General features: G+C 37.4%; 1 protein-coding gene across 1 annotated transcript in view; it reads right to left on the reverse strand.

The window, feature by feature from the left end:
- myo9aa (myosin IXAa) overlaps window positions 1–12,080 on the reverse strand; it is a 213,752-nt gene that overhangs the window by 24,462 nt on the left and 177,210 nt on the right. Inside the window, exons 26-35 of the mRNA XM_051647761.1 lie at window positions 11,549–11,639; window positions 11,131–11,328; window positions 8,393–8,490; window positions 3,989–4,119; window positions 3,691–3,902; window positions 3,464–3,580; window positions 2,664–2,852; window positions 1,204–1,251; window positions 1,009–1,120; window positions 690–751 (exon numbers count right to left, since the gene is read on the reverse strand). Of these exons, the coding sequence (XP_051503721.1) occupies window positions 690–751; window positions 1,009–1,120; window positions 1,204–1,251; window positions 2,664–2,852; window positions 3,464–3,580; window positions 3,691–3,902; window positions 3,989–4,119; window positions 8,393–8,490; window positions 11,131–11,328; window positions 11,549–11,639 (1,258 nt within the window). The remainder of the gene's footprint in view (window positions 1–689; window positions 752–1,008; window positions 1,121–1,203; window positions 1,252–2,663; window positions 2,853–3,463; window positions 3,581–3,690; window positions 3,903–3,988; window positions 4,120–8,392; window positions 8,491–11,130; window positions 11,329–11,548; window positions 11,640–12,080) is intronic.

The following is a 12,080-nucleotide window of genomic DNA, read 5'->3' on the forward strand; positions in this document are numbered from 1 at the left end:
TGACCTATTACATAAAATCCTGGGACTGAAAAGAATTAAGTTATCAATTTAAATGTCACAAGTTCATTCGAGCACTTGAAATGGTCAGCAAGAATGATTGCTCCCTCAAATCAATGTGTACTGAGACCTAAAGAGTATCCACTTAATGTGCTACTGAAATTATTTAAATTATTTTTAGACATTTGTAATCGTAATGCTATTGTTTACATTGCAGTTTTGACTTGGAAATTAGCAAATACTCTACTATAGAGAAAATACTTGATCGTTGGTATCAATGCATCACATAGAATTTTTATTTATCAAAAGAGTAAAAGACCATGCTAAAGGGATCGTTCAACCCAAAATGAAAATTCTGCAGTATGGAAAAAAGATGCAATGAACGTGAATGGTGACTGAGACTAACGTACTGCCTAACATTTGCTTTTGTTTTCCACAGTAAGTCAGTCAAACTTCTCTGGAACAACATGAGTAAATGATGACAGCATTTTCATTTTGGGTGAATTATCCCTTTAAATTTTTTGAAGATAACCCAATTATCTTACTACTATTCATAGTTTTTATTCAGCTAAGTCTTCGCCATTTTGTGGCGTCACAACCAGCACATTTGCCTCAAACTGTCCCCACCGCATTTTAAATCCAAGTGACTCCCAAAGATGAATGCAATTACCAGGAAAAAAAAAATCCCTTACCTTCTTGCTGCATTTGGTGGTCATCTTCTGACAACACTTTCTGTGACAGGCATACCGGCACACTGCACAAGACGTAGACATCATATTGATTCTCATTTTCAGACAGTCAGAACACACAGCACAGAAAAAAAAGCAATGAATGAAGCGGAGCCTAAAATAAACTCTAAATGGGAGCAAACATTCCTCTATCAATGTAACATGCCGGAAAACATCCTGCTTTACAAAGGCAAACTGTTCTCTCTTCAAGCAGAGAGGCCATGTGTCTGTTGGTAAACAATCTGATTATGCTGAATTGAGTTCATGAGGACATTAAACTCACGTTTACAGACACACGCTTTGTCCATCATCCAGATGAGGGATGAGCAGTACTCGCAGTAGGTGGGAATGCTGTACTGAGTCGACTTGAAGATGTGGCCGTTGTGTTCCTCTACCTGAAAGGAATAAAAGCTCAGTGTCGCTCTCATTACATGTAAAAAAGAAATGTTAGTTCAGTCTCTGACTATGATTCACTCACAATATCAGTGTCCTTTTTCCTTCTCTTCTTGCGGTCTGGTTTAGGGGCCTAAGGATGGAAAACATCTGATTAACAGCCATTAAAACAACTGTTTGATAAAAATATTTGATTGAAATACAAACCCGGATACTGCATTAGGCACCAACAATCGACTCAAGTCTATGTGCCAAACAAAAACATAATAATTCTTTAGATCCTGCCCTCGCAACTTTGATTGGTGAAAGTGACACTTTACATTTCAAGACGTATTTCATACATCGTCTTTTATTTCAAATCGTATTTTATGTTGTATTACATGTCACCTTTCGTTTAACATAAATATATAAATACCTAAATATCACACCCTATTTATGTAGTTATACTCACCTTTGGGGCCCTATTTTAAGAGTGCTAGCGTTCAGCGCAGTGCAATACTTTAAGTAATGTGGGCATGGCCATGAAGTTTTGGTATTTTCCTGCAAGCATGCGCTAAATCTAAGCGCAAGTGGGTTTGGCGAAATCGCCCGTGCAACACGCAAATAGGCTGGATCAAGTGCTATTTATTCAGAGGTTCTTCTCCGGTTATTCCAGCATCTGAGTCCTATTATATATTCCATTCCCTCAAGCACCAGCGATATAAACAAAGACAGCACATTCACAAGAAGTTGTTAGTGTAAATGGACAGTATGTAATGAATTACAAGAATTGAAAATTACGTTCTTTGGTGGATTAACTGCATCTTTGATGAATCTCAGGCATAGTTCTAGGACAGTGACACGCTCCTTTTATACGCATGGAAAATATGATTCTCGAATTTCACGAAAATTGGATAAGTTGTTGTACACATTCGTAGTGCGTAGTGCTGTGCTTTGTGCACTCACGAAATAGAGCCCTTGATTATACTTTTATTTTTTGACTAAATCATTTCATTATGTATTAAATTATTTCATTATATTTTTTATTTTGTCCATTTCATTTCAAGGGATATGTTACGTATTTCAAGTGATATTTCACGTAATTTTGTCCCTTCAATACCTCCATAATTTGGATTAATAATCCCTATTTTATGGTCATTAGCTGGTGCAAGCTGGTCTAGATTGTTGATCTGCTGGACAAACAGCTGGCTGACCTGGTAGACCATCTTGGTTAAGCTAGTTAAGTCTGGTAGACCATTTTGGTTAAGCTAGTTAGGTCCGGTAGACCATCTTGGTTAAGCTAGTTAGGTCTGGTAGACCATCTTGGTTAAGCTAGTTAGGTCTGGTAGACCATTTTGGTTAAGCTAGTTAGGTCTGGTAGACCATCTTGGTTAAGCTAGTTAGGTCTGGTAGACCATCTTGGTTAAAATAATTAGGTCTGGTAGACCATCTTGGAATTAGGTCTGGTAGACCACCTTGGTTAAGATAGTTAGGTCTGGTAGACCACCTTGGAAGATATTAATATTTAGGCGTCTGACCATACAAGCAAAAAATTTTGAAATGTACCTTGCTCACACTGCTGTCCAGAGGTTTGTGCTCCATCATGAACTCATCGAGGAACACTTTGAAGGTGTTGACCCAGACTTTCACCGGTGACTCGCACCAGTCCCTTTGCTCTTGACGCATGTTCTTCTCCAAGATTTGCTCAAAGAGGGCGTAGAGATCCTTATAACGAATACTCTTTCCATCATCCATCTATATGCAGACCAAACAGTAAGTCTTATAAGATTTTGCATTGTTAACTCCCAAGCATCTTTCATGGAGATGACTAAACGATGACAACATTTTCATTCATTTTTGGATGAACTATGCCTGTAAATGACATGAAGTCTTTGGGAGTGGTAACAGTATATTAAGGGCATTATTATTATTATTATTATTATTTTTTTCCTTCCCTTTTCTCCTCAGTTTGGCATGCCCAATTCCCAATGCGCTCTAGGTCCTCGTGGTGGCGTAGTGACTTGCCTCAATCCGGGCAGCGGAGGACGAATCTCAGTTGCCTCCGCGTCTGAGACCGTCAATCCGTGCATCTTATCACATGGCTTGTTGAGCGCGTTACCGCGGAGACCTAGTGCGTGTGGAGGCTCACGCTATTCTCCGCGGCATCCACGCACAACTCACCACGCGCCCCACCGAGAGCGAGAACCACACATTATAGCGACCATGAGGTGGTTACCACATGTGACTCTACCCACCCTAGCAACCGGGCCAATTGGTTGCTTAGGAAGCCTGATTGAGTCACTCAGCATGCCCTGGATTTGAAGCTACCCAGGCCCCCCTATTAAGGGCATTATTAAGATACTTACAGCTAAAGCTGTGGAGTAGGAGTTGAAGATATTCAAGCGGAACTCCTTAAGTGCCTTTTTGAACACAACATCCACCATTGTGTCCTTCTTACTGTCTTCTGTGTCTAAATCTGTGATCTATGAGATTAAAAAAAAGGTTAGGAGGGCTCTCTCTCTCATCAATGGTTACATAACAGTAAGGGCAACTCAAGGAAATTCAAAGCAGGTACATTCATGAAGTTGTGTACCTTCTTCATGAGGAAGTCATTCATGCTCCTGTAGTCATTGGCACATGTGAGTATCTGCCGTGCATCGTTCTGGCACTGTGCGGGCTCTAGAGCCACATTACTGATTTTTACACTGCGTCGACGCTTCACTTTAGGGGACGGCTCTTTGTTTTCTTTAAACTCCCTTTGTGAGGTCAGATCTGGGCTTCGAGGAGGGGACAGGCACTCTACTCCTAAAGAAACAGAATAAATCAGTGGTTTTTGATTAAAACAGTTCTCGATGTATTTGAAATGTTTAATATAACTGTTTTCATCTCACCTTCTTCCATTAGAAGTGCAGTTTCAGCGTCGTCTCCGTCCAGAGTATCACTTCCACACACCAGCCGCTCTCTCGATGGCTTCTTCTCTCCATGCTTTGTCTTTGCCCAGAATCGCATTTTTCCGCGTACCCTACAGACAATATGTACATGGAGACGGAGAGAGAAAATTTAAAGGGATAGTTCACCCCAAAATAAAAATGTTTCTTCATTTACTCCCTCTCATATCATTCTATTTTAGGGTCTAATATCAGGGTCTGTTTTCACACTGTTTTATTATTTTCTTTCTTTGGAGATGTTTGGCAAAAAGCTTCTGTTTTCCATACAAAGAAAACTGGACGGTGATTTATACTGCAAAGCTTCAAAAGGGACAAAAACCCCCATGAAAGTAGAGCACATGACTCATCCACTATATTTCAAATCTTAGGCCATACGATAGCTTTGTGTGAGGAACACAAGGAAATTTTAGTCATTGTTCACTGATAATCTCATTTGCAGTTGCGTTTTTCAAACTATTTGCATTGCGTTTAGTCACATGATATGCAAGAACCAATGGCATTTGCCGTCAAACATGCGTGATGCATTTAAAGGCACTATTTTTTAAATTGAACAAACACAAGACATTTAAGAGCTGGAGGCAACATTTTCAGTGAATAATGACTTAAATTTGGTCTGTTTTTCACAAAGCTATTTTATGGCTTCAGACTTTTGAGGGTGAATAAATGACAGCACATTTTTATATTTTCTTACTGGTTTTAACTGGTTGAACTGGTATAATAACATGGTATTTTTATGGGTATAATACTATTGACAGTAGTCTTGATTGGAATTTGAGATAATATAACAACTAAAGCTTGGTTTATACTTTCGCCTGGAACCCCAAATTCTAGAGACGTTTATACTTGATGCACCCGCTGTTGTACTATTCTGTGAAATGACTTGGGGCAGCCCAGAGAAAATATCATCTGAATCAGCAGGTAGTAGTAGTGAGAAGTAGTAGCTTGCCATAACAATGCCAGATTACAAGAACTTAGTAATCTTAAGAATCTCAGTAATAAAAGCGTCAAACTTCAATCTGGTTTTGTTTTTATTCGATATTAAGGCACCTGACATATACTTGTATCATGCCTTAAAAATGCTAATAGTATATTTATTGACCTTATACTCCTATAAATTTATACATGCATATAGATATGCTACAGTATTAAAAATTTTTCACACAAACTATACAAAACAATTTAAATCTAAAGAGCAATGCTACAGTCTCTGCGACATTCAAGGTGTACAAGGCACAGCTACTATATTTTATGCTTATAAAATAAGCATTGAAATGCTTTCACTCATATACAGGTGCATCTCAATAAATTAGAATGTCGTGGACAAGTTCATTTATTTCAGTAATTCAACTCAAATTGTGAAACTCGTGTATTAAATAAATTCAATGCACACAGACTGAAGTAGTTTAAGTCTTTGGTTCTTTTAATTGTGATGATTTTGGCTCACATTTAACAAAAACCCACCAATTCACTATCTCAACAAATTAGAATATGGTGACATGCCAATCAGCTAATCAACTCAAAACACCTGCAAATGTTTCCTGAGCCTTCAAAATGTTCTCTCAGTTTGGTTCACTAGGCTACACAATCATGGGGAAGACTGCTGATCTGACAGTTATCCAGAAGACAATCATTGACACCCTTCACAAGGAGGGTAAGCCACAAACATTCATTGCCAAAGAAGCTGGCTGTTCACAGAGTGCTGTATCCAAACATGTTAACAGAAAGTTGAGTGGAAGGAAAAAGCGTGGAAGAAAAAGATGCACAACCAACCGAGAGAACCGCAGCCTTATGAGGATTGTCAAGCAAAATCGATTCAAGAATTTGGGTGAACTTCACAAGGAATGGACTGAGGCTGGGGTCAAGGCATCAAGAGCCACCACACACAGACGTGTCAAAGAATTTGGCTACAGTTGTTGTATTCCTCTTGTTAAGCCACTCCTGAACCACAAACAACGTCAGAGGCGTCTTACCTGGGCTAAGGAGAAGAAGAACTGGACTGTTGCCCAGTGGTCCAAAGTCCTCTTTTCAGATGAGAGCAAGTTTTGTATTTCATTTGGAAACCAAGGTCCTAGAATCTGGAGGAAGGGTGGAGAAGCTCATAGCCCAAATGGCTTGAAGTCCAGTGTTAAGTTTCCACAGTCTGTGATGATTTGGGGTGCAATGTCATCTGCTGGTGTTGGTCCATTGTGTTTTTTGAAAACCAAAGTCACTGCACCCGTTTACCAAGAAATTTTGGAGCACTTCATGCTTCCTTCTGCTGACCAGCTTTTTAAAGATGCTGATTTCATTTTCCAGCAGGATTTGGCACCTGCCCACACTGCCAAAAGCACCAAAAGTTGGTTAAATGACCATGGTGTTGGTGTGCTTGACTGGCCAGTAAACTCACCAGACCTGAATCCCATAGAGAATCTATGGGGTATTGTCAAGAGGAAAATGAGAAACAAGAGACCAAAAAATGCAGATGAGCTGAAGGCCACTGTCAAAGAAACCTGGGCTTCCACACCACCTCAGCAGTGCCACAAACTGATCACCTCCATGCCACGCCGAATTGAGGCAGTAATTAAAGCAAAAGGAGCCCCTACCAAGTATTGAGGACATATACAGTAAATGAACATACTTTCCAGAAGGCCAACAATTCACTAAAAATGTTTTTTTTTATTGGTCTTATGATGTATTCTAATTGTTTGAGATAGTGAATTGGTGGGTTTTTGTTAAATGTGAGCCAAAATCATCACAATTAAAAGAACCAAAGACTTAAACTACTTCAGTCTGTGTGCATTGAATTTATTTAATACACGAGTTTCACAATTTGAGTTGAACTACTGAAATAAATGAACTTTTCCACGACATTCTAATTTATTGAGATGCACCTGTATACTCTAACAGATATGCAAACTAAAACATGCAGTGTAGTGACTGAGACAATTCATTGAGCCTTATTAAGAAAAATGTGTGTGTAAATGCATTCTTACGTAAATCGTCCCATTGAACTAAATGCAATCAGAATGAAATCACCCAAATGGCCCTGATCAAAAGTTTACATACTCTTGAATGTTTGGCCATGTTACAGACACACAAGATGACACACACAGGTTTAAATGGCAATTAAAGGTTAATTTCCCACACCTGTGGCTTTTTAAATTGCAGGGCCATTTGGGTGATTTCTGTTATCATTATGATTTAAAAAGGAGCCACACAACTATGTGATAATAAATGGCTTCATATGATCACTATCCTTAAATAAAAGACAGTTTTTTTGCATGATCAGTCATATTATCAAAATCAATGCCAAAATTTCACAATTTCTGCCAGGGTATGCAAACTTTTGAGCACAACTGTATATATGCCTCAAAACACTTATAAACCCTTATAGAATATTTCTTGACCTAATATTCTTATAAAGTTTTCCAAACAAACAATACAAAATAATTTATATCTAAAGAGCAATGCTACAGACATTCATTCAATGCACTGAAGGCACCGTTCCTATTCCGTTTTATTCTTATAAAATGTACATTGAAATGCTTACATTCAAATAAACTCTTATAGAAATGCTAACATGCAGTGTAGTGACTGAGCAAACTCATTGGATCTTAACAATGAATCATGAGCAAAACAAATGTGTGTGTATGCTTGTAAATTGTCCCATTGAAATTAATGGGACAATTTCCACAATAATTGTTTTACTAACGATTTGCACACAAATTTGTTCTGCTCGTGTTTCCTGAACAAGGCATATGTAATAAATTTTTTGTGCCCTTAATGTTTTTTTGGCAATGTAAAAGTCTTACAAACCTTTGTAATAAAAAGCAAAAAATTTAAATATCTATTTATGGACGATTCTTTAACCATAAGATGAAATGGTCGGAAAATAAACCTAATTTTAATGTATTTCTGAAAGAACTGCAATGTTATCATAAGATGGTAAAGCAATGTAAAAATAATAAAGCAAAAGGATTTGTTAAAATGTCTGATTTGTGTAACGTAACAGATTAATTATCTTTGTCTTCTGAAACCCTTCTTTTTATTTATTTTATTACTATTATTATTTGCATTATATAATACTATTATTACTTTTATCCGGATGGACGGATCATAGATGTGTCTGTACAGACGTATCTGTTCAGCCAGTGTTGCCTCGAAATAGTTAATTTTGAATGCCGTGCGCACTGTGCGCCCGAGTCACAAAAATTGGACTAAGCATGACTGCGCGAAATGAGGGCTTGCGGCACCAACACGCATTTCCACTAACGCCGCGATGATGTAATTTTCGTTGCACACAACCTCGCGAACAAGCAGCTGTGTCGACTATAAACCAGGCTGTATGCGTCAAAAAAACTTAAGCACCTTCCATCTCCAGAGTTCTTCCTCATGGTGTCTTTGCCCAGGTCTCCAGATGACAAGGCTTTATGCACGTTTTTCTGTTCTTCAGTGGCTGTGGGCAGCTAAAACACAGTATTACAAACAATATATAAAACCAAACATTCAAAATGTTTTGGCTCACCCAAAAATGAAACTTCTGTCATAATTAACTCAAAAACTAGATATTTAGCAGAACATCCATGCTGATCTAATCCATACAACAAATGCATATTGTGAGCATGCCCTTTCAATCTCCAAAAAAAACACCACAAAAGCACAATATAAGACTCTTACAATACATTAAAAGTCTTTGGATGTCAAACGATTTGTTTGAGAAATGGACCGAAACTTAAGTCGTCATTCACTGATGAGGTCACAAATCGTATTCGTATTTTCGGATATTGACTATTGGCATGTCTTCATCTGGCATATATTTGAAAATGCACAGAAATAGTTCAGAAGTCTTGCAAAATAATGTACAAGTCATACAGACTACTTTAATGATGCTTTGATGGTGCTTTTTAGTTCTTTTTGGAGCTTGACAACCCCTGGTCACTGTATGCTTTCACTGTATGGAAAAGAGCAGTGTGAACATTCTTCTTAACATCTCTTTTTTATTTAATGGAAGAAAGAAAATCAAATGTGTTTGGAACAACATGAGGGTGAGTAAATAATGACAGAATCTTTTATTTTATTTTTTTGACTGAACTATCACTTTAAACAGAGATTTTGCCTCTTCGTTTTAGGAGTGAGAACATGTGTTGTTCCTTAACATAGTCTGAAGGCACTAAGTGGTTAAATCAATTTCTTCTTTAACTGTAATGCACTGAAACTAACCAGTGGCAGACAATGAAACAGACGTTTATTGATAACATATGACTTGCAACGTAGTAAGAAAAAAATAATAATAATGTATTGACAACGTGATAAAATGTTAAACATTTCACTGAAGTTAGACAATGACTGGAAAGTGTGATTATTACATACTGTAAAGAGAGCTAGAGAAAGAATAGAAGAAAAGTGAATGAATGATTTGAACTGATGCCATGACAGGTAAATGGTCTTAGCCATGGTGAACTGCTGTAGAGCAGGAGAAAGAGCTAGATGTTAAAGCATGCAGTGATCTTTATCCAAGGTGGATGTGTAGAAAGCAGGATCTCACAGTCTTGGTAGAGTCGAAGCAGCCTATAACTAGTATAGCTGTTATGTCTATGCAAGAACAGTGGTCAGATATTGAAGAGTGCCATGGGTTAAACGTTATGTGAGATGCGTTTATATATCTGGAGAGAAAAGCAATCATCTGCTGGAAACCATCCAGATCTGTGTGGCAGGTTTGCTGTTACAAATGTGGCAAAGAATTTGAGTCTATTCTAGAATCTAGATTTTTGTGTTGGTTGAAAATGAATTACAATTAGGGCTGTCAAAGTTAACACATTAAGTGATCTTATGAGATTAAATATGTGTTAAACGCTGTTAAATTGAACAGAATTATTACACTGACCTATATCTTGACATTATAACCGTTTCATTCAGTTTAAAATAAAAACACCTGCATTTTTTTAGGCAAAATGTGCAAAAGTCACCGCTATGACGTCAATAAATCATCTTTCACACATTGATATTTTGTTTTCTTTCCTGGAGAGATAAACTGAATGCATTCACTGCAACAACAACAAAAAAAAATCATTTTCTTACTCAGTAGTACTTGTATTCCAGTAAAAATATCTAAACATCCTTAAAACAAGACACATTTACTTGAGAAGCAAAACTGTATAAGATACTAAGACTTATTTTCAGAGAAATTAACGAGGAGGAGGACGAGGGAAAAAATAAAGTTGTTTTCCCTTTGAAAGAATTGTATTTTTCTTACCCCAATGGCAATTTTATTTATTTATTTTTTTTAAACAAACCTCATCAATTTTTTTTTTTTTTTAACCATCATAATTTTTTTGTTAGATTTCTCAGAAAAAATACTTAATGTCTTCGGTCATGTTGCTTAAAGTTAACTAATCTTTCTTTTAAGAAAATGTAGAGATTTTTACTGGAAAATTTGATGAGGTTTATGCTTTTAAACAAGAAAAAAAAACTATTTGCCAATGGAGTATGAAAAACCTTTTTCCTCTGCATTTAGTTTCTTTTTCTTGCCACATTGGTAAATAGTTTTTTTTTGTTTTATGCATGAACATCATTAAAAACTTTGTTAGATTTCTCTGAAAACAAGACTCAATATCTTATGTCATTTTGCTTATAGCTAATTCATCTTTCTTTTTAAGGATATTTAGACATTTCTGCTAGAAAACGAGACAAAAATACTAAGTAAGAAAAATATTTTTTTTGCAGTGTAAGAACAGAATTCACAACATTTTGAAAGGAAAAATATATGACTAGAGAAAAGACATCAATTTCAAAAATGATGAGATCACGATTACTTGTTTAAATATACTGATAGCCCTAATTGAAATGTACAACTGAATATAAAATTGTTCGCATCTTATATATGTTAATAGTATTTCTATGTGCATACAGAAGAGTGCCTGCCATCACAGATGAGAATAGTTCTCAGAAAGTTTTGCGGCATCTGTCGTTAAATATCACAATCGGACAGGGAGTTTAGAAGCATTTCAGGTGGTCAGTAAGCCATTCTATCAGGTTCTTCTGGAGTTAGCTGTAGAGAAAGGTCTTGCTGCTGGGCCAGCATGGCGTAGCTCAGGCCGTTCAATTACCATTTCAGAGTCAATGTGACAAGCCTCTAGTGCGCTCTCCTCCGAGTCCTGTCTGGGGAGGGGTGTGCCAGGAGATAGAGGGGTCTCATCATACTCCTCTTTCTCTGACTCCCCCTCACCCGGAGCGTTTGAACCGCGGGTCAGGAAGTCAGCGCGCGTCCGTGCCATGCGGGCTTTTTTATGACCTGGTCGGCCGACCTAATCAATCAAATGATAATAACACAAGTCAAGATGCTCCCTATACAGCATGGGCAGGTTGTGACCAATGCCTTATTCTGAGGCAGGAAGACTTCGAAAACAAATGTACATAAATATTAAAGAAAGAAAAAAGACCTGTGTGGACTGTAAAAAGGCTTTTCAAAATCTGCCATGACCTAAAGTTTCAAATGTGATTGCCAGTGAAACATGTCTGTCTTACCTCACGTCCCTTTGTTGACTTGTAACCCAAGAGGGTTATTTCATTCTGGACTCCTGGTGTTTTCCCTTGATTGGCTAAGTCCTTATCCAATCTAAAACAGAGTCAAGAGGTTAAAGGACTCAAAAATATAAAATTCTGTCATCATTCACTCACCCTCCTGTCATTCCAAACCATACTAACTTTATTTCTTCCATGGAACACACAAGCAGTACCAAAATCAGCATCATAAAAGTAGTCCACCTTTATTCCAAGTCTTCTAAAACCATATTACAACTTTGTGTGAGGAACAGACCAAGACACAAGTCATTATTCTTTGAAAATTTGCAATTCCACCATATCTCTAAAATCTGATTCGCAATGGTACACATTCAAAGATGATGCTTCAAGATTCACACAAGGTTTGAGGTCAATATCAGAAAAAATAATTTGTTCTTGTGTGTCTTGTGGCCGATCGTTGTGCATTTGAGTGTTTTGAAATCAGCGTAACATTGAACCTAACACAAAGCTATTGTATGGTTTCAGAAGACTTGGA

The sequence above is a fragment of the Myxocyprinus asiaticus genome, chromosome 2 (assembly GCF_019703515.2).
Source record: "Myxocyprinus asiaticus isolate MX2 ecotype Aquarium Trade chromosome 2, UBuf_Myxa_2, whole genome shotgun sequence".
Taxonomy (NCBI): Eukaryota; Metazoa; Chordata; class Actinopteri; order Cypriniformes; family Catostomidae; genus Myxocyprinus; species Myxocyprinus asiaticus.